The sequence below is a fragment of the Lepus europaeus genome, chromosome 11, assembly GCF_033115175.1.
Source record: "Lepus europaeus isolate LE1 chromosome 11, mLepTim1.pri, whole genome shotgun sequence".
Classification (NCBI taxonomy): domain Eukaryota; kingdom Metazoa; phylum Chordata; class Mammalia; order Lagomorpha; family Leporidae; genus Lepus; species Lepus europaeus.
In genome coordinates this window covers 18,382,284-18,404,944 of record NC_084837.1, presented here as the reverse complement: position 1 = coordinate 18,404,944, position 22,661 = coordinate 18,382,284, and the positions used below count along the sequence as shown (strand labels likewise).

The 22,661-nt window shown below is 42.5% G+C and overlaps 2 protein-coding genes across 2 annotated transcripts in view; one reads left to right on the top strand and one right to left on the bottom strand.

Moving 5' to 3' along the window:
• The window catches only part of ARMH4 (armadillo like helical domain containing 4), a 227,159-nt gene extending 225,355 nt beyond the window's left edge, over nt 1-1,804 (bottom strand). Inside the window, exon 1 of the mRNA XM_062205053.1 lies at nt 1,721-1,804. The gene's annotated coding sequence lies outside the window, so the exon portion shown is untranslated. The remainder of the gene's footprint in view (nt 1-1,720) is intronic.
• ACTR10 (actin related protein 10) overlaps nt 1,355-22,661 on the top strand; it is a 31,780-nt gene continuing 10,473 nt past the window's right edge. Inside the window, exons 1-8 of the mRNA XM_062205055.1 lie at nt 1,355-1,490; nt 5,223-5,295; nt 8,668-8,750; nt 10,457-10,565; nt 12,013-12,120; nt 14,669-14,736; nt 15,005-15,084; nt 21,273-21,308. Coding sequence (XP_062061039.1) covers nt 1,414-1,490; nt 5,223-5,295; nt 8,668-8,750; nt 10,457-10,565; nt 12,013-12,120; nt 14,669-14,736; nt 15,005-15,084; nt 21,273-21,308 — 634 coding nt within the window. The 5' untranslated portion in view covers nt 1,355-1,413. The remainder of the gene's footprint in view (nt 1,491-5,222; nt 5,296-8,667; nt 8,751-10,456; nt 10,566-12,012; nt 12,121-14,668; nt 14,737-15,004; nt 15,085-21,272; nt 21,309-22,661) is intronic.

The window sequence follows — 22,661 nt, the reverse complement described above, 5'->3', positions numbered from 1 at the left end:
GCAGCAGCTAAGATAGACATACTGCAGACAACAGGGGTCATCTCTCTTCCTGCAGTCACAGCGATAGGGCAGCAACCTACCCCATGAACTCCAGTGGTTCCAGCCACTAGAGCAGGGCCTACCTGAATCCTGTGTGGTCGCACCTTAACCTGATTACATCAATGGCCACCATTCTGAAGTTCCTAATGGAGAACTTTGGACAAACACCATTCAACCCAGGATAGCAGCTCCTGCTGATGCTCCCCATGGCTGGAACTTTTCATCGTATGCCCTCTTCTGTAACAGTCTCTTCCACACCCATACATGCAATGGGCTTACTTTTGCACAGAAAGCATGAAAACACAAAGACGTAAACAGGCTACTGCTATTATGGCATCTCTAGTGTATTCTGGCCCAACTTCCATACTTTTGTAGTAAACAAGATCCCTCGGTTCCATCCATTCATAGCTGCTACTTCAGAAACTATGTTGGATACAAATTTAGAAAATAACTTCCAGCAGCATGACTATCAAAGCTCTGTCTGTGGGGCCGGAGCCGTGGCGCACTAGGTTAATCCTCCACCTGCAGCGCCAGCATCCCATATGGGCACCGGTTCTAGTCCCGGTTGCTCCTCTTCTAGTCCCGCTCTCTGCTGTGGCCTGGGAAAGCAGTAGAGGATGACCCAAGGGTTTGGGCCCCTGCACCCGCACGGGAGAGCAGGAAGCAGCACCTGGCTCCTGGCTTTGGATCTGTGTAGCTCCAGCCATTGCAGCCATTTGGGGAGTGAACCAACGGAAGGAAGACCTTTCTCTCTGCCTCTCTGTAACTCTGTCAAATAAATAAAATCTTAAAAAAAAAGCTCTGTAACTACTGTTCTCTCAACAGCGGTATAGGTTTTGAAATCACAGAATTAGGTCCCTTCCGGCTTTGCTGTGGAGCACTGGGAAGTTAATGTCTGAGCTAGGGGCCCCAGAGACGAGAACTCGCTTATAACTGGTATTTCTTGCGAAGATTAAATGACAGAGTGCGAATCAACAATCCACGACTCCCAACTCGCGGGTCGGGGCTCCCCTCCGCGGGCCACACCCGCCGTCGTCCGCCATCTCCTCAGGCGCGCGCCGGCCGGGAAGGACCCGCAGCGGCCGCCCGCCCCGCCGGGGGCGCCCGGCGCGCCTGTTCGCCTGCTCGCCTCGGCCCTCCGCTCCCGGCCCGGGTCCGCGGCCGCCCGCGTCTCCTGCCCGCCCGGGCCCCGAGAAGGGAGCACCCGCCGGGCCTGGGGTGCCACGTCCAGTGAGGCACAGCGTGGGGCAGCCCCGGCGCGGCCGCGGGAGGCCCCCGCCGTCGCTCGGCCCCGGCGCCGGAGCCGGGCGCGCCCCCGACAGCTGAGGGCGGCGCGCAGGGCCCGGGTCGTCGTCCTCGGCGCTGCGGGCCGACATGCCGCTCTACGAGGGCCTGGGCAGCGGCGGGGAGAAGACGGCCGTCGTCATCGACCTGGGCGAGGCCTTTACCAAGTGAGTGGCCGCGGCGGCGCCGGCTGCCGTCAGCCCGAGGGGAGGCCTGGCCGCGGGCAGCCGGGGGCCTTCCCCACAAGTGACGCCCCGTGGTACCGCCGCCTTGGGCGCGGCGAGTCCCGGGGCGTCCCGAGGGGGCCGTGGGGGTCTGACTGGCGGAGAGGCGCAGGAAGCGACGGGGAGGGGGGCCTTGGCCGCCGCTTGGGGTCCTCGGCCGGAGTCAGGCGTACCTTTGGGGGTGGTCCGAGCGCGGAGGACAGCTACGAGCCCGGGCGCAGCCGTGTTGTCCTGTTCGGGGACGGTTTCCCTCATAGAACATGTACGGGATGGTGCTGGGCTGTGGCTCCCCAAAGGTGTGGCCGCAGATGAGGGGACGGGGCGTGCGCGGAGGTGGAAGCCTGTAGATGCTAAGGCTCGGGAAACCCTCCCTTGGCTTCCCTGAGCGCTGGGGTTAGGTGTTCCATTTTGAACAGGGAGCTTGTAAACGCTCAGGTGGATGGCCACGAGAAACCCACAAGTGCACAAAGCGTAAAATACGTGCGCACACTTTGGGAGGATCGGGACACCCTCACTGGGGTCCTCGGACCACGTATGGAGTCCTTGTCCTGGCCCAACAGGGGAATGTGACAGGCAGGATTGCATTCGTGTGTGTGTGTGTGTGTATCTGCAGTTGAGCTATTTGAAAAATATTTATATATCACCAGGCATTGCCTAACAGAGTATATTAACTGTTTATTGAATACGTGGTCAAACAGCCTATTTAAAAGTTGGGCCTTAGAAGGTATAGAATCGGGTTACCAAAAAAAAAAAAAAAAGGAATTGGGTTACACAGTCATTGGCTCATGATATCCTCTTACTCTGTGCAAGCCCCTACCTTGTTTATATTTTTTCCTTATTTTATATTTTTTAATTAATTATTTTTAAAGGCGAATCTCTTCTTAAAAATGTTTTGTTGTCTGTTTTTAGTTATTTGAAAGCAGAGCGAGAGAGAGAGAGAGAGCATGTGCGAGCGTGCTCTTCCATTCACTGGGTCACTCCCCAGATGCTCACAACAGCCAGGGCTGGGCCAGGTCAAAGCCAGGTGCCCAGAACTCGATCTGGGTCTCCCATGAGGGTGGCAGGGACACAGGTACTTGCCAGTCACCTGCTGCCTCGCAGGGTGTACTGTCTCTGAGGAAGCTGGGTTGGGAGCCCCACAGCGAGGACTTGAAGTAGGCACTCCGATATGGGATGCAGGCATTCCATGCAGCATCTTAACTGGTAACCAAACACCTGCCCGTTTTTACATATTTTAAAGGTCTTATTTTAGTATTTTCATGAATTATTTGAGGCTACTACTCCAAGATAATTAGTTTGGCGGTACACTGAAGAGGTAAGCAAACTGTTGTTAGACAAGAATATGATTATTGAAGAAAGATAGCAGGAAGGTGGTAAGATGCATAAACTAGGTAGGAAAGAAACAAAGCTACATCCTGGTGGGGTTTTGTTTGTTTATTTTTATTTTATTTAAAAGGCTGAGAGACATCTTCTGCCTCCTTGTTCACTCCAGATGTTTGTAATAGTCAGCACTGGGCCAGTCTGAAAGCAAGAGCCCAGAACTCAATCCAGATCTTCCCTGTGGGTGGCAGGGACTCTAGTACTTGAGCCATTATCTGCTGCCTCCCAGGGTGTGTGTTAGCAGGAAGCTGGAATTGTCAGCTGAGCCAGAACTTGAAACCAGGCCCTCCAGTTGGGATGCAGGCATCCCAAGCAGCATCTTAACCACTGTGCCAAAGGCCTGCCCCCACCCAGGGGTGTTTGAGGAGCACTGGTGCTGGTAAACGTGACCATGGGGTGGAGAGAGATATTTGGGTTAGGAAGGGGTGCCTCCCCCCCCCACCAGGATGCACCCCATGGAGTAGCTTGCTTCTTTCCTACTTAGTTTATTCACCTTACCACCTTCCTGCTATCTTCTTTCAATAATCATATTCTTGTCAAATAACAAAAGCTAGATAGGATAAGAAGGGATGAGGTTGGCACTGATGCAATCATTTTTATCACATGAAACAGCTGTGGAAAGTATTGGTAATGCTCAAAAAAGAGAATAGTGTTTGAAAATGGGGTCAGGTATTTGACCAGTGGCTAAGATTCCCACATCTCATGTCTGAGTGTGAGGTTCCATGCCCACTTCCAGCTCTGACACTGAATCTGCTAATGCAGCCCTGGGAGGCAGCAGTGATGACTCAAGCAATTGGGTTCCTGCCACCATTGTGGGAGCCCTGGATTGAGTTCAAAGATTTGTTTATTTATTATTTGAAAGGCAGAGTTAGAAAGAAGCAGAGAGAGAGAAATCTTCATTTGCTGGTTCACTCCCCAAATGGCCACTATGGCCAGAGCTGCACGGATCTGCACTGATCTGAAACCTGGAGCTTCATCCAGTGAGGACCTCAGTGAGGACCATGTCAGTTTGGACAGACGTTTATTGTTTACACAAAGTAATTAAAACTAAGATGTACATAGGTATGGGTTTTTGTGTGTGTGTGTGACATTTACTTATTTATTTGAAAGGCAGCATTACACAGGGAGAGATGAGAGAGAGAGAAAAAGAGAGAGGTCTTCCATCCACTCGTTCACTCCCCAAATGGCCGCATTGGCCAGTGCTGGTCCAGGCTGAAGCTGGGATCCTGGAACTCCTTCCAAGTCTCTCACATGGGTGTCAGGGGTCCAGGTACTCAGGCCGTCATCTGCTGCATCTCCAAGCACATTAGCAGGGTAAAGCCTCTGCCTGCATTGCTGGCATCCCATATGGGCATCAGTTCGAGTCCCAGCTGCCCCACTTCCTATGCAGCTTTCTGCTAGGGCTTTGCATTGGCGCAGCGCTGGTTGTTGCGGCCATCTAGGGAGTGAACCAGCAGATGGAAAACCTCCCTCCCTCCCTCCCTCCCTTTCTCTGTCTCTGCCTCTTTGAAACTCTGCCTTTCAAATAAATAAATCTTTAAAAAAAATACTGGAAGGTAACACATCAACATGGAAACTAATAATATTAGAATGTTGAATCATGAGTGACTCATGATTTACTGTCATGCACTGCTTGGTGGCAGTGAGTAGGGTGCATCTATACTGCACGCACAGTGATGGTGCCATCAGATTATAATGGTGTTAAAAAATTCTGTCACCTAGTATTTTGATCCTATCTTTCCTAAAGTTTAGATACACAAATACCAGTATGTGACAGTGCAGCACAGGAACATGATGAACAGTCTGTAGCCTAGGAGCCCGGGTGTGTAGTAGGCTCTTCCATCTAGGTTTGTCTAGGCACACTCTATGATGTTTACACAATGATATAATCACCTAGTGATGCATTTCTCATAGTGTACCCCTCTTGTTAAGCAACACACAACTGTGTATTGATAAAGTCTCATAGTGTATCCAGAATTATAGAATTGTCTTGCCTAAAATTCAGCTAAAATTCAAAAATGGGGAAAATGTGACGCTTGCCCTAAAATAATACTTGTTTATTTTGCTATCACTAATTGGAGATCATTTAAATTTTTCCTTTGATATGTTGATAGATAATGTTGACATCTTAGTTTTGTTTTGCCTTGGTTTTGCCCTTTAAATGCATCAAAAATATTTTGATTTTTTTTTGTGTGGTTACTGTTTTTTAACATACAGAGAAACTTGTTTCTGTGTTAAATAAATATTTAGAAAGATTGTTAGAAGGTGAGTGTTTCAATTTTCCATTTTCTGCAGGTGTGGATTTGCTGGAGAAACTGGTCCGAGATGCATAATTCCTAGTGTGATAAAAAGAGCCGGGCTGCCCAAGGTATTATTTTTAAAACAAATTAGCAAAACAGACTTCAGATGAAATTGATTCAGAGACTACCAAAATAACATAAATTATGGCTGTATCTGCAAGAGGAAATTTTTAATCCACTTTAAATTGAAGTTTAATTTTGCATATCATAAAGTTATGTTGTATTTTGAAAACTTTATATTCTGACATAATTACTTAATGCTTTATTCTTTTATTATTCAAAATATTTCAGGCTTTCATTCCCCATATATATAGTTCCAAAATCCAAAAAATTTTGAGTAACTTCTTTTTTTAAAGATTTATTGATTTAGGGGCGCTGTGGCATAGTGGGTAAAGCCGCTGCCTGCAATGCCAGTATGAGATGCCGGTTCAAGTCCCGACTGCTCCACTTCCGATCCAGCTCTCTGCTATGGCCTGGGAAAGCAGTAGAAGATGGCCCTGGTCCTTGGGCCCCTGCACCCGCGTGGGAGACCAGGAAGAAGCTTCTGGCTCCTGGCTTCAGATTGGCGCAGCTCCAGCAGTTGCAGCCATCTGGGGAGTAAACTAACGGATGGAAGACTTCTCTCTGTAACTCTATCTTTCAAATAAAAAAAATATATATATATATATGAAACAACTAAACAAGCCTATGAGGGAAGGCAAGGTAGGGTAGAACATATAAAACCTATGTACCGTTGTAATCAGAGTAAAAATAATAATTTATACTTTGGGAGATTTTGAGTAGTTTTGGCTGGCAGCTGAATGTGGTTGGAGGCTATTTTGTTTGCCACTACGTGCTGAACCAGTGCAAGTGGAAGTGAACTCTGAGCCAGTAGGACTGTTAGTTCAGGCTGGGAGGAAATGGAGCCCGTGAAGTGTCATGAAAGCATCCTGTCTGGGTGGGGACCCTTTTGTATAATGGTCACTTAAACTTTGCCCAAGTAGATCTGAAAGTAAACCTAATGGTGTGACCACGGAATTGAGGATTTTTTTCTTTTTCTTGATGAGGGTTGTAACTCTACTATATAATTTTGGATTCTCTTGCCTAATGTGATGTAATACAACTTTAACATTATTCTAATGGGCTGATTTTTTTTTATCATCAGTCATGCCAAAATGATAAGGTTAATGGCATTATTCATACATGCTCATGCAGTGTGTGTTATAGCAAAATAGACTAATACACAATTCATATTTAGCATTAGAATACATCAGAAATCTTTAGTTATGCTTAGAGAATCATTTTACTGATTGAAAAATTTTATACAGATTTGCAGACAAGTAACAAATATGGTAGATACTTATGATTTAGTGTTCAAAGGGCAATGCAAGTCTGTTAATTTTTCATGTCATCTTTATAATAATTGGCATTACTGTGTTACTAGATTCCTGACTAAACATAGAGCTTTTACAATCTCATTGATACCTTTCTGTCTTTATTTTGAAAAGACAGATATACGTAGATTACCTGTATTTGCCTGTGTGTGGTTTGGAATCTTTATTTTTTTAAATTTTTTTTGACAGGCAGAGTGGACAGTGAGAGAGAGAGAGAGAGACAGAGAGAAAGGTCTTCCTTTTCTGTTGGTTCACCCCCAAATGGCCGCTGCGGCTGGTGCGCCACGCTGATCCAAAGGCAGGAGCCAGGTGCTTCCTCCTGGTCCCATGTGGGTGCAGGGCCCAAGCACTTGGGCCATCCTCCACTGCACTCCCGGGCCACAGCAGAGAGCTGGACTGGAAGAGGAGCAACCGGGACAGAATCTGGCACCCTAACCAGGACTAGAACCCTGGGTGCCAGTGCCGCAGGTGGAGGATTAGCCTATTGAGCCGCGGCGCCGGATTTTTTAAAAATTTTTATGCAAAGTTATAGAGAGAGAGGGAATGATAGAGGGAGATTGGGGGGGAGGGGTAGTAAAAATCTTCCATGTGCAGGTTTACCTCTCAAATGACTGCTACAGTTGTGGCCAGGCTAGGCTGAAGCCAGGAGCCAGGATTCCGTCCAAGTCTCCACATAGGTGTCTGGGGCCCGAGTACTTGGCACATCCTCTGCTGCTTTCCCAGGCACATTAGCAGGGAGCAGGATCTGAAGTGTAGCAGCTGAGACTCGAACCATTGCTCATATAGGACGCCGGCATCACAAGGAGTGATCTAACCTGCTATTTCACAACTCAGGCCCCTTTGTTTAAACACACTTACTGGGACTTAAATATTTGAAAACAGTTCCATGTGTCTTCCCTTTCTGTATTCTTGCCAACACTTATTTTAGTTCTTAAAAAACATACTTCTATAAATATCTATGAGGGCAAATGAGGAACCTTCTTTAAGCCACATCAAGAAATCAGCCAAGCCAATGGTCATTCCTTTAAAAAAGCAAGTGAAGCTAAGTCTGTGAATGATGCATCAGAGTGTCTCCCGAGGATCCCAGGTGATGCCCTTGTTAGGCGTTCGTGTCGACCTTGCACTCACGATTTGTAGTGTTGCATATGCTGCACTGGTGCTCATGGTGTGATGTATCTACACTTATTTGTGAACAGCCTGCTATGTGCCTGGCACTGTCTCATTTAAAGAAGGATCTATCACAAGCAAGCCACAAACAGTTCTTGTCTCCAGGGAGCTTATAATCTATCCAGAGGGTGGACAGTTCACAAGTAATTAAGTGTGGTGTTGTTGCAGAAGGGGAAGTATCAGTGCTTTGGGAGTGACTAACAGGGACTGAACCACGTCTGAGGTGTTTGAGAAAGTCTTTCATGCTTCTTTCTTCTTTTTTTTTTTAAATTTTTTAAAAGATTTATTTATTTTACTTGAAAGGCAAAATTAGAGACAGACAAGGAGAAACAGAGAAAGAGATATTCCATTCACTGGTTCAGTCCCAAAGTTGCCACAATGGCCATGGCTGGGCATTCCGAATAGAGCAGCCAGGAGCTTCCACCAGATCTCCCACCTGGACGCAGGGGCCAAAGCACTTGAGCCATCTTCCACTGCTTTTCGAGGAGGCATTAGCAGGGAGCTGGATCGGAAGTGGAGCGGCCGGGAATTGAACCAGTGCCTATATGGGATGCCGACACTGCACGCAGTGGCTGCTATGCCACAGTGCCAGCCCCGTTTCCTGCTTTTTAATCATTGCTGATTTTTATCATCAGTCATGCCAAAATGATGAATCGGAAAGAGGGAAAATGCATGTGGGCACTGCTCTATTCTTACTGACATACACTTTTGTTCCACAAACCAAAAAGTTCCATCATCTTGGATATTACCAGTTCTTAAGGATTCATATTTTAAGAGATTACGCTATATTTAATTTTTGTGTTGATTCTCAGTACAAATAGCTTTTAATTTGTTATCAGAAAATACACTAATAAATAATTTGAGATTATCCATGTAAATTAATAATTTTAATCTTTATAGCCTATCAAAGTTGTCCAATATAATATCAATACAGAAGAACTATATTCCTACCTAAAGGAATTCATCCACATACTGTATTTCAGGTAAGATGCAATTGTCCTTTTTCTTTATCAGAATTTTTGTCATAGATTTTTCTTTTTTCTTTTTTTTTTTTTTACAGGCAGAATGGACAGTGAGAGAGAGAGACAGAGAGAAAGGTCTTCCTTTTTGCCGTTGGTTCACCCTCCAATGGCTGCTGCAGCTGGCGCGCTGCGACCGGTGCACCGCCCTGATCCGAAGGCAGGAGCCAGGTGCTTCTCCTGGTCTCCCATGCAGGTGCAGGGCCTAAGCACTTGGGCCATCCTCCACTGCACTCCCTGGCCACAGCAGAGAGCTGGCTTGGAAGAGGGGCAACCGGGACTAGAACCCGGTGTGCCGGCACCGCAAGGTGGAGGATTAGCCTGTTGAGCCGCGGTGCCGGCCAGATTTTTCTAATGGCAACAGTGATATTTGGCTATATTATATCTGATAGAAAAAGAAATTGACTTCTCTTGCCATTTTTACTTATTTCCATCATCTTCAAAAATATATTTGAAAATTAGAAAATTGGCAAGCATAAGGAAATATTCAAAATAATTCAAATTCCAATTAAGAGAATTGATAATTAAAATATTGTTAAATTACAGGTGTGAAACACAGTGCAGTGAAACACTGTGCAGACTTTAATATGAGGTTAAGTTCTTTTGTTTTTTGTTTTTATTTAGAGGCAGAGAGCGATCTCCCATCTGGTTGACTTCCCAGCTGCCTACAATAACCAGATCTGAAGCTGGGAGCCAGGAACACAATCTGGGTCTTCCCTGTGGGTGGCAGGGATTGAACGTCTACCTGCTGCCTCTCAGGGTGGAATGAGGAGTGGAGCAGGGAGTCAGACACAGGCACTCTGATATGGGGTGCTGTTTAAAAAGAGTTTAATAGAGAAAGATATCTTAGATAAATTGATAAGTGAAAAAAGCAAGTTGATGAGCAACATCTATGGAATGAAATTTTTTTCCAAAAAAATTTTATTTATTTTTTTATATGAAAGGCAGAGTTACAGAGAGGGATAGAGACAGAGATCTTCCATCTCCTGGTTCACTCCCCAAATGACTGCAAGGGCTGGCTCTGTACCAGGCTGAAGCCAAAAGCCCAGAGCTTCATTCAGGTGTCACACCTGGGTGACAAGGGCCCAAGTACTTGGACCATTTGGTTTCCCAGGTTCATTAGCAAGGAGCTAGATCAGAAGTGGAGCATCCAGGACTCGAACCAGCACTCACATTGATTGCCAGATTGCAGGTGGCATCGTAACCCATGTGCCACAACACTGGCCTCTGGAATGACTATTTCTGTTAGAATATATGGATACACATCTCCAAGAATGAAAAAGCATACCACCATTAGTGGTAGTTTCTGGAAAATGAGTGTAAGTTTCTTATACTTCCCAACTTGAAAATCATCTATAATATGTAGAATTTTGTGACAATGTATTGCTTTTGTAACCTATGGAAGAAAATATTTTTTTAGTGGCAGCATAAGTTAGTAATCAGAGTTGTTTTAGTTTTCTGAAATAAATAGGTTGATCAAGTACGTTCCTGACCCAGGGCATGTCTTGTATTAAAATGTCACAAAGGTCATCTTTTTGAGGAAAAAAGTAAAGATGTCTTTTTTTGTCATACAGCATCTTAAGTTAAGGTTGAGCAATTTCTTTAAACATACTTACCAAAATTAATAAAAACATTTATTTACTTTTGAAAACAAAACTCTCATTTTTCAGGCATCTGTTGGTGAATCCCAGAGACCGTCGAGTTGTGGTTATCGAGTCGGTGTTATGTCCCTCCCACTTCAGAGAGACACTCACTCGGGTGCTTTTCAAATATTTCGAGGTACCTGTTTTTAAGTCAAATGATTAAGTCGCTTTTGAAATAGAAAGAGAAGCAATAAAATTCTTACCTTTTCGTTTTTAGGGAGGCTTTCTTCCTGTCTTGTTTCTTGGTAGACACTCAAAAGCCCTCATTTCATCTTCTCATCCACAGTGTACTGTGTATTTGAGTAACCATATAACAGAGCCCTAGTCACATTTCCTTTCTTTGTATGTTTAATTAGCATTTCATCCAACACTTTTGTAGAAGTCTACTTAACAGTGTTTCTGTTATTTATTTTAATATAGGTTTTTCTTTTGGGAACTTTTTTAAAATTAAAGGTTTGTGTTACACAGTTTATGATGTATTTCTTCCAGGTCATTCTAGCCTCCATGTTAATTAGGGATGTTATGAATTTTTCAATTCTTTTTTTTTTTTTCAGGCCTTAAATTCCTTTTAAATGTAATATTAAACAGTGTCTTTCTTAGATTAAGTGATTCTAGCATTACTACTTATATCTTTCATTTTAAAGAGATTAAGATTATTTTAAAACTAAGAATGTTTTTTGAGATTATCACAGTTCATAATAGGCTAGAATATTATTTCAAGTTTTTAAATCTCTGCTATGCATGTATAAATGTATTTTTATCTATTCTTAATAATTCCAAAAATCATAGTGACTTTATGAGGTGAGACAGGTGCAGAAAAGCAGGTGTATAGCCTGCTGTACTTACTGATCTCATAGATTTAGCAGTTTGATTTGCATTAAGGAGAACACAAACAACAAGTTATATCATCTCTCATCTGAGTAAAATTGGAGGTTCTCTGATTTTATGCCTTATCTTAGAGTTTTAATTGTGTTTGTGTTAGTATCTTAAATATGACTGATGTCTGTCTACTTAGATAAGAAAAATATAAACATCATTTTGTCTGCCATTTAATTAAGATGACCTTCCGTGTTTTGATTGGATATCTGATATTTAGGATATTACCAGGTCTGGCAAATTGTCAATGAAAACATATCCACAAAGATAAGGATTTTTGTAGTTTTGTTCTTCAATTTAATTTTAACTGCTATTTTATAGTGTTTTATATATTGCAAATTTGTGAATAAAAACGATCAAGAGTTCTTTTTCTCTATCTTGATAGTAAAACCATTACTTCATTTTTTGGTGTAGTGTCTGTCTATGAATCTTAACTCTTCCAATTTCCCACCCAAAAGAGATAGAACAAGAATGAATAAAAAGGCTTCTTTTTTGTCATTTTGGAATGTAACAAAATATTTTATAACAGTATATTTTGATGAAATAAAATGTATACAAATAATTACAATTATTAATTCAGTGCCATAAATGGTTGAGTAAGTGTCATACTGTAAATAAATTAAGGAGTCTTGTGAATTTAGATATAGGCATATTCTTAATGATACCCATTCTGGTTTGATTGTTATTTTGGTTTTTTTGTTTTGTAGGTTCCATCTGTCTTGCTTGCTCCAAGTCATCTAATGGCTCTTTTGACACTTGGAATTAACTCTGCCATGGTCCTGGATTGTGGATATAGGGAAAGCTTGGTGTTACCTGTATCTTTTTGTCAATCAGCCAATTTTGCAATTTTTAACTCCGCTTTAAATTAATTATGCTTATTATACGTGATCTTTGTTATATTGAATCATTTTACCTTGTGAAAAAATTTCACAACATTGTAAGACTTAAGTTTATTATTGATAGGAATTTTTTTTAAGATTTTATTTATGGCTGGCGTCACGGCTCACTAGGCTAATCCTCCGCCTGCGGTGCTGGCTCTCCGGGTTCTAGTCCCAGTTGGGGCACCGGATTCTGTCCCGGTTGCTCCTCTTCCAGGCCAGCTCTCTGCTATGGCTCGAGAATGCAGTGGAGGATGGCCCAGGTCCTTGGGCCCTGCACCCGCATGGGAGACCAGGAGGAAGCACCTGGCTCCTGGCTTCGGATCAGCACGGTGTGCCGGCCACACCCACTTGGGGGGTGAACCAACGGAAAAAGGAAGACCTTTCTCTCTGTCTCTCTCTCACTGTCTAACTCTGCCTGTCAAAAAAAAAAAAAAAAAATTTTATTTATTTATTTGAGAGGTAGAGTTACAGACAGTGAGAGAGAGATAGACAGAAAGGTCTTCCTTCCGTTGGTTCGCTCTCCAAATGGCCACAATGGCTGGAGCTGCGCCGATCCGAAGCCAGGAGCCAGGAGCCTCCTCCTGGTCTCCCACATGGGTGCAGGGACCCAAGCACTTGGGCCATTCTCTGCTGCTTTCCCAGGCCTCAGCATAGAGCTGGACTGGAAGAGGAACAACCGGGATTGGAACCGGCGCCCATATGGGATGCCGGCACAGGTGGAGGATTAACCTGTGCCATGGCGCCGGCCGGCCCCAATTGGAATTTTTATACTCCAAGAGCAGACCTCTGAATATTATGTGCAGTTTTCAAGAGGAACATTCGCTAATTAGGTTGTCAAAGCAGTTGAATGGAATATTTGAATTCTAACAAAAAAATCATAATGGAAAGTAATGGGTGAAATAGAGATATTAAAATTCCATCAAGAAAAATTAAAAGCTTAATGGCAATGTGAAATCAGTGTTCAAATAGCTGAAGAGTTTGTGTAGAAAAGTGAATATGTTCAATCTCCAGAGACTGTCATAGAGGCTGGATGTTGTAAGGTTTATGAGATTGGGTTTTGGAATCACACAGCAAGTGCAAATCTCTGCTACTTACTGCTTGCATGATGTTGGTCAAGTAGCTTAATCTCTTGGGGTATCACTTTCCCTTATCTATAAAATGGGGATTATAGTTTTTACATACTATAGAACTGTATGAGTGGAGTGAGGAAATGTTATGAAGTGCTTAGCATAGAACCTGGCATGTCATAACTTGCTTAATAAGTGCTGTAGATTTTATATTCTTTCTATGAAAGAACTTACTGATAATTCAAATTGTCCCAAAATGAAGTTACTGACTATATAAACTGGTACCTTCCTTTTCATTATAAAGATTTCAGTGGAGTAAAGGTTAACATCTTCTAAACTTGTCACAGCAGACATTGTTTCATTGAAAAGGAGGTGGAAGTATGTGAGTGTAAGACTTCAATTTTGAGATCTGTATATATGTTTAATAGAAAAAATACAGGCAGACGATCAAGAATCATTAACTCTTAAGGAATGAAATTAGATTTTTTTTTTAAATAATATTTATTTGAAAGGCAGTATTACGCAGAGACAGAGAGAGAGGGAAGCCTTCCATCTGTTGGTTCACTCCCCAGATTGCCGCAATGGCTGGAACTGGGCCGATCTAAAGCCAGGAGCTTCTTGCAGGTCTTCCACCCTTGTGCAGGGGCCTAAGCACTTGGGTTGTGTTCTACTGCTTTTCCAGGCCATAGCAGATAGTTGGATTGGAAATGGAGCAGCCAGGACACAAACTGGCACCCATATGGGGATGCCAGTACTGCAGGCTGCGGCTTTACTCGCTATGCCAGAGCACTGGTCCTGAAACTTTTTATGTAGAAAGTACTTTGTGTTTAATTCTCAAAACAATCTTGCAATGTAAGTATTAATTTCCTCATTATGTGAATGAGAAAACAAAGTTGGATGCACTGTTGGTTCAAGTTTACATGAGCAAATACCCAAGATAGAAAGCCAGGTTGCCGTCGAAAGCTGATACTCTTACCAATATACTTTCTTTTCCTTTTTATAAATACCATACTTAAGAACAACAATCCCAATCATACATATATAAAAATAGGTAAGAAACCTACAGTACCGCATTATTCATGAAGTCTTCTAAATTGGTGTCTGTTTAGTATCGGTTTGGAGGAGTCATTGTTCAAGTGCTCAGTATCCTCATGCAGCTAGTCGCTATTTTGTCAGATATCCTTGCAGTAACTAATGAAGTAATGAAGAGATAGAGAGTGTGTGGGTGTGTATTTTTAAAGTATTTTCTTTGGAAAAAATATGAAAAAGACTTTGTTGAGTTTTCTGTAACTTTTAAGAATAAGAAATAAAAATTTGTCACCAAAGCTGATTCAGTGCAGTACTGTAGGTGAGAGAAATCTCAAGGGAATCACGTCTCAGCTCCTAAACTAGTAATATCCTTGACTACCATGTAGATATACGAAGGCATCCCGGTACTCAATTGCTGGGGAGCACTCCCCCTAGGAGGAAAAGCTCTTCACAAGTAAGTGTCTGGGGATTTAGCACATACTGTTCACCTGTCCCACAAACAGATGTTGATCAGTCTACTCAGTGATCAGTGACCAGTGGAGTAGAGAACTTATAATATGGACAGTTTTCTTCATTCCATTCTCTTAAGTTGGAGTATTTTCATTGTTTAAGGATGTAACCATTTTTATTTAAAGCTTCATCATCTGTAATACAGGAAAAGTGTCGAAAGAAGAATATCAGTCACACAATTTTAATTCTAGGCATTTTATTTTGAATTTCAGGGAATTGGAAGCTCAACTGTTGGAGCAGTGTACTGTTGACACAGGTGCTGCTAAAGAACAGAGTCTTCCCTCAGTGATGGGTAAATTCATTTTTTGCTGTTTAAGAGTGGCTTAAACTTTCTTTTCTTCAACATGTTCTAGTCATTGCCATGTTGCGTAGTCCATCTCTCTTCTGCCCATTCCCTTTTGATAGCATTGCTGCAGTTATCCTGTCCTCAGGGAGCTCTTCATCCCCAGATCCAGCAGTTTCACTGTGGTCATCCTTTCTTTGACATTGTAAGTCATGCTGTTCACTTGCAGCTCCCTATGCCAGTGACTTTTGGATTCTCTTTTTTATGGCATACAGTTTTCTCCAAGTATTCCTTCTTGGTTTCCTCTGCATTTGTTTTCTGTACTCATAGTCCCCTGGGGGTCTGCTTTTGGTTCCTTCTTCCTTCCTGCTGCTTTTAAAGGTGATCTCATTTCCTTCCATGACATCAACCAGGTCTGTGCTAGGCCTGATCCTTCTTTTCTAAACTTGGTGTTGATATTTCTGGCTGATTATTAGATAAAAACTATGTATGTCATGTCAGTGGGTACCTCAAACGTAAGACTTCTTTTTTTTTTTTTTTTTTTTTTTTTTTTATTTTTGACAGGCAGAGTGGACAGTGAGAGAGAGACAGAGAGAAAGGTCTTCCTTTTGCCGTTGGTTCACCCTCCAATGGCCGCCGCGGTAGCGCGCTGCGGCCGGCGCACCGCGCTGATCCGGTGGCAGGAGCCAGGTGCTTCTCCTGGTCTCCCATGCTGGTGCAGGGCCCAAGGACTTGGGCCATCCTCCACTGCACTCCCTGGCCACAGCAGAGAGCTGGCCTGGAAGAGGGGCAACCGGGACAGGATCGGTGCCCTGACCGGGACTAGAACCCGGTGTGCCGGCGCCGCAAGGCGGAGGATTAGCCTAGTGAGCCGCGGCGCCGGCTCAAACGTAAGACTTCTAAAAGCGAATCCAGATGTGATCTCGTCCCTCAAATTCATTTCAATTAATAATTATTAGGTAAAGATAGTATCCTTATTTTTGATTGAGAAAACTGGGAATTATCAGATCCTTTCAGTTCTCAGAAATCTTTTTCAAATTTTACCTCCCTTTTTCATCTTCCACACTACTGAACATCTGAAAACAAAGACGTTGTGTTAACCTCGACCCTCATTATTTCTTGCTTGGATTATTACTGGAGCCTCCTCTCTGGACTGTTTCAATATGTTACACTCTATTTCCAGGAATAACTTTCCACAAAAATCTTATTACATTGCTGTTTGTTTGAGAATTTTTATTAGCTTCTATAGGTTTTTTTTCTTTTTTCTTTTATTTAGTAAATATAAATTTCCAAAGTACAGTTTATGGATTACATTGGCTTTCCCCCCCATAATTTCCCTCCCACTCGCACCCCTCCCATCTCCCACTGCCTCTCCCATTCCATTCACATCAAGATTTATTTTCAATTATCTTTATATACAGAAGATCGATTCAGTATATATTAAGTAAAGATTTCATCAGTTTGCACCCACACAGAACATAAAGTGTAAAATACTGTTTCAGTACTAGTTATAGCATTACTTCACATTGGACAACACATTAAGGACAGATCCCATGTGAGAAGTAAGTATACAGTGACTCCTGTTGTTGACTTAACAATTTGCCACTCTTGTTTATGGCGTCAGAAATCTCCCTAGGCTCTAGTCATGAGTTGCCAAGGCTATGGAAGCCTTTTGGGTTTGCCGAGCTTCTATAGGTTAAAATCCAAACTACTTGGTGATGTATGAGGTGCTTCACAAATTGACTTTACTGTATCTCTTAGCCTTAATGCTACCTGTGCTCCTATTTCACCCATAGTATTTCTTTTTTTTTTTTTTTTTTTTTGACAGGCAGAGAGGATAGTGAGAGAGAGAGAGACAGAGAGAAAGGTCTTCCTTTTGCCGTTGGTTCACCCTCCAATGGCCACCGCGGTAGGCGCGCTGCGGCCGGCGCACCGCGCTGATCCGATGGCAGGAGCCAGGTGCTTCTCCTGGTCTCCCATGCTGGTGCAGGGCCCAAGCACTTGGGCCATCCTCCACTGCACTCCCTGGCCACAGCAGAGAGCCGGCCTGGAAGAGGGGCAACCAGGACAGGATCGGTGCTCCGACCGGGACTAGAACCCGGTGTGCCGGCGCCGCAAGGCGGAGGATTAGCCTAGTGAGCCGCGGCACCGGCCTTCACCCATAGTATTTCACATGGGTCCTTGTACAACCCTGGGCCTTCATTAATTCTATTTCTATGCCTGGAACTTTTTTCTTTACTTAGCTGAGTTTTAATCCCTCTGTAGACCCAGCTACGATGTCATCTTAATTGTGGATGACCTTATCTTTCCTAAGATTAAACTGGTCCTCTCTGTGCTGAGTCCACAGCTGTATTTATTATAACCCATGTGGCACATTCTCTTTTCACTGTTACCCATCTGTTTGCACCAGTAGACTTTGAGAATCTCCATCTTATTTATTTTTAGATCTTTTGCACCTAGTACAGTGTGTGGACACTGCCTAAACGTTGGAAAGAGAAAGACACGTTTTTAGGACAGTTCCTCTTGCTTGTCATGTTTTCCTGTTGATGTGTTCCTGGGATGATAACATTTTTCATTCTGTATATCTGATTATAATTTTTCTATTCCAGATAAATCTTGTTACCATTTTAGGATATCATGATGACTGTTCATTTATAAAAGGTCTCCACATACACTAAGCTTCAGTGTAGCATCTCAAGACATTTTTAGTAAAGACCTTATTTGAAACTAATACTTCTCCTTACAATTGAAACTATGAGTATACATGCATGAATACTTTTTCTTTAATGAACCTTCTTGGACTAGCTCACTTCTTGGACTTCACTCCCATATTCTTCAAAATCTGAGTCTGTGGTAGGTGGCCGTCCAGTCCTGCTAAAATGAGGACCTGAGCATCTACTCTGGAGAATCACAAATGCAGCCGCCTCTAAGATCTCCTTCCAGGGTCCCTAGCAAAGGTTAGAAACGCTTGAGTACTATTAAGTGAATTTTGAGTGAGTCTCATTCAATTAGTATTTCTAGGTTCTAATCTACTTCAGAAAAGAATGACTATACTGTAATAACTTAAAAAGGCTAAGCTCAGTACGCTGATCTGAAAAGTGTACCATTGAAATTATTTACCAAAATGTTGTTTCTTATTTTCTTCAATTAACTGAAATTAAAACATAATATTTTTCAGAGCAAGACCCAGTGAGTCCCTCCTGCTTCTGTCCCTCCCTTGCCGAGGTTAACTAGTTGTGATTGTTGCTGAGATTAAGGAGTCCTTTCCTAGAGCACCATCTCTTACTGGCTACATTAAACCCTTCATACAGAAAGCTGTTTTCATATTGCCAAATTCTTTGACCTGTGTTGGATTTTTTGAATATTCTTGGGGAGAGTATGGCTGTTATAAAATGCTGTGTTGTTAGGACTTATTCTTAAATGTTAGGTTCTTCGTTTTCTTTTCTTTCTTTTTTTTTTTTTTTTTTTTTTTTAAGATTCATTTTATTTATTTGAAAGGTAGATTTACAGAGAGGCAGAGGCAGAGAGAGAGAGGTCTTCCATCTGCTGGTTCACTTCCCAATCGGCCAGAACAGCCGGAGCTTTGCCGATCCGAAGCAGGAGCCAGGAGATTCTTCCTGGTCTCCCACATGGGTGCAGGGGCCCAAGGACTTGGGCCATGTTCTTTGCTTTCCCAGGCAGTGGCAGAGAGCTGGATTGGAAGTGGAGCAGCCAGTACATGAACTGGCGCCCATAAGGGATGCCGGCACTGCAGGTCGTGGCTTTACCTGCTACGCCACAGCACTGGCCCCAAATGTTAGGTTCTTCTAATCTGGTTACAGATCTTTATCTGTTATAGTCTGGTTTAAATCTTTTAGGATATCTTAATCCTCTTGTGAGATAAACTTACCATTCAAGGATGAGACTCTTCAAACTTTTTTCATCATTCCCTTGCCCCATGCATTTAAAAAAAAATCTTTGAATGTTGCCTGCAATGTGCTTGTTTACAAATTGCATATGTACTATTATTAATACATTATGAAATACAGAAAAGTAGGGAATTGGAAAGGGTAAGACAATAAAGATAAAATAGTAAATAATTTGGAAGTTATTAATGGTTAAAAAAGTGTTCTCAAAAATTTTGTCTTTAAAATGTTTTTATCTTTAATTATGACAACATTTTTCAGTTTTTTAGAGTTATTCCTTTTGTTTGAAAGGCAGAGGGACAGAGAGAAAGAGGGTGAGACAGAAAGAGATCTTCCATCCACTGGTTCATTCCCACAAATGCCCACAACAACCAGGCCTGGGACAGGCTGAATCCAGGAATCAGGAACTCCATCCAGATTTCCCATATGGAGACGTTCCCAGGATCACCAGCAGGGAGCTGGATCGGAGGCCGAGCAGCCTGGGACTTGAACTGTCTAATCAGCATTTCGGTATGGGATGCTGGTGTGGCAAGTAGCAACTTAACCCACAGTGCCAGCCCCGGTTTAACTGAAGTTTTTTTTTGAAGATTTATTTATTTATTTGAAAGGCAGTGTTACAGAGAAGGGGCCCAAGGACTTGGGCCGTCTTCTGCTGCCTTCCCAGGCCACAGTAGAGAGCTGCATAGGAAGTAGAGCAGCTGTAGGCAGCAGCTTCACCTGCTTCTCCACAGTGTCAGTCCCAGTTTAATTGATTTCAGTACCTGTCAGAACTGAGGAATATAGCAGAGAAGGTGTCTATATCCAGGTGGAAGAATACATGATTATGCTTACTATCATCTGTTTTTCAACTATACAATTATATCTTCTCTAATGTTGATAATTTATTTTTATCAAAATATTTTTGCATATTTAGCAATTGATTTAAAGTTCTTAGTTTAGAAGTTTTTAAATTTAGAAAATTTTATTTCTGAGTCTAACTCAGAAAATGAGATTTTAGGCAAAAAAATCATGTAACAACAGTAATATACCCAGGGGCCAGCGCTGTGGCGTAGTGGGTAAAGCTGCTGCCTTCAGTGCTGGCATCCCATATGGGCGCCGGTTCAAGTCCTGGCTGCTGCACTTCCAATCCAGGTCTCTGCAATGGCCTGGGAAAGCAGTAGAAGATGGCCCAAGTCCTTGGGCCCCTGCACCCACATGGGAGACCTGGAAGAATCTCCTGACTCCTGGCTTCAAATCAACGAAACTCCAGTTGTTGCGGCCAATTGGGGAGTGAACCAGTAGATGGAAGACCTCTCTCTTTCTCTGCCTCTCCTTCTGTCTCTGTATAACTCTTTCAAATAAATAAATAAATCTTAAAAAAAAAAAAAAAGTAACATATCCAAACATTTGCCTTCCAAAGACTTACTGCATATGCTTTTTTAGATGGGTACTTTCTCACTGTTGGCATTTTTTTTTTTTAATATCACCTTTATTTGAAGGCTAGATAAAAAAAAAAAAGAACGTGCAATCATTTTTAAAACTATATATTAGGTTGGCATGTTACTGGCAGCTATTTATTGTCACAGGAACATCACTTTTTATTTAAAATATTGTCTTTGAGTCCTATGTTTCTTTGAAGTACTTTGCCATAAGAGAACCAGAACCTCTTTATGTCATAAAAAAAATTCTTGGACAGTTTCTATCAATTGCAGTTATGTGACTAATTTTGTTTTTTTAAAAAATTCATTTGTTTTCTTTGAAAGCATAGTTAGAGAGAGACAAGAACAATCTTTGACTTGCTGGTTCACTCCCCAAATGGCTGCAACAGCCAGAGCTGGGACAGGCCAAAGCCAGGAGACAGGAGCAGGAGCTTCTTCCAGTTCTCCCACATGGGCGCACGAGCCCAAGTACTGGGGACATTTTCTGCTGAGTTCCCAGGCATGTTAGCAGAGAGCTGGATCAGAAGTGGAGCAGCTGGGACTTCAGCCGGCGTTCATTTTGGATGCCAGCATTGCAGGTGGCAGCTTAACCCGCTCTACCGCAGAGCCAGCCCCTTAAATATTTTGTTTTCATAAAATTTATGAGTCTGTGACACCCTGTAGCACTTTTTGCACAATTGGCTTCAACTTTAGTGCTTTCTCTTGACTTTGATGAAACTTCTTTGTTAAAGACAAACCTAATGTTTCTATTAGGCTTAAAAATTATAGAAGTTATTAAAAGTTGAAATAGAAAATAGAAATGTGAGCACAGTTTAATAGACTGTTTTTAATTAGTATTGAATTCCTGTAATTCTAAATAAAATCTCTTCTTTAGGTTCAGTTCCAGAAGGTGTCTTAGAAGATATCAAAGGTAAGCTAAGTTCTCATCTTGCTCCTTTCATCCCTGAGTGTTTGGAGAGCGTTTGTTTCTGAAGAACAGAAAATACATTCATAACGTAGTGTTAGAAGTGTTTAGTATACAGACTGTGGAAGGTTAGGAGTAAGTGTGAATTCCCTTCAGACTTGGGGAAGCTCTGGCACTGTCTGTGCTGTGTTACTAAAGCGGCTTCTCAGTCGTATTTGTATGTAGAATAGACAGGGGGACCCGGGAATCAGTAGTTTCACACCATGAAATAACAATTAAGTTACCTAAAAAGCTACTCATTTGCTGCTTTATGGATTTTTGTTTGTTTGTTTTTAATTATTTGAGAGACAAAGACAGAGCCAGCTCCCATCTCTGGTTCATTCCGCAGAAACCTGCAATAGCCTAGCTAGAACCAGGAGCTGGGAATGCAAACCATTATTCAGGTGGCAGGAACCCAAGCACTTGAGCCATCACCTTTACCTCCCAGGTTCTGCTTTAGCAGGAAGCTGGAGTTAGGCGCCAGAGCTGAGACTTGAACCAGACACTCTGATATGAGATGCAGGCATCTTAGCTGTCTGTTGTATGATGTTTTATGTTGTTTAACTCTGGTTTTTCATCTTCTCCCCCCTTTTGCTTTTTAAGCTTATGTGAGAGACAGAGGAGCCATCAACTGGTTCACTCCCCTACAATGGCTATGGCTGAGCCAGGCCAAAGCTGGTCACCAAGAATTCAGTCTAGGTCTCCTGTGTACATGGCAGGGACCCAGCTACTTAAGCCCTCACCTGCTGTCTCCCAGAGTGCACATTAGGAGGAAGCTAGTCAGGAGTGGAGCCAGGACTCAAACCCAAGCACTCTGATATGGGATGCTGGCTTGCCAACCAGTGGTTTAGCTGCCAGGCCACACACCCTCCCTAGTTTTTCTTCATACGTTTGAATGATGCTAGTCATTTTACCGACTACTCAGAAATTCTGGAGATGGAACCAAATATATTGGGTTCATTTTAGTAAGATAGATTGTTCTACTTTGCTAGAGTGGATTTTAACCAATGTTCAAATTGACTTTTTTTTAATTCACTATAAGGAAAAGCATTTAAAATATGCATTATCCTTAGTACTTGAGATATGTGTAAAATTAATTTTCTAGAATTTTAATATAGAACAAGACTATAATGGATTTCAGAGTTAAATGAAATAATACACTTTCAGGCTTTTGAGATGGTAAGTGATTTATTCCCTGTCACACCAATAACTAGAGTTAGAGGTAGAGCTGCAAAACAGATATTGCCCCTTATTGCTTACCTGTGGGATGTCATCTAAAATCTTTTCAATTATTGTACAGTTTCAGACTTTTTTTTTTTT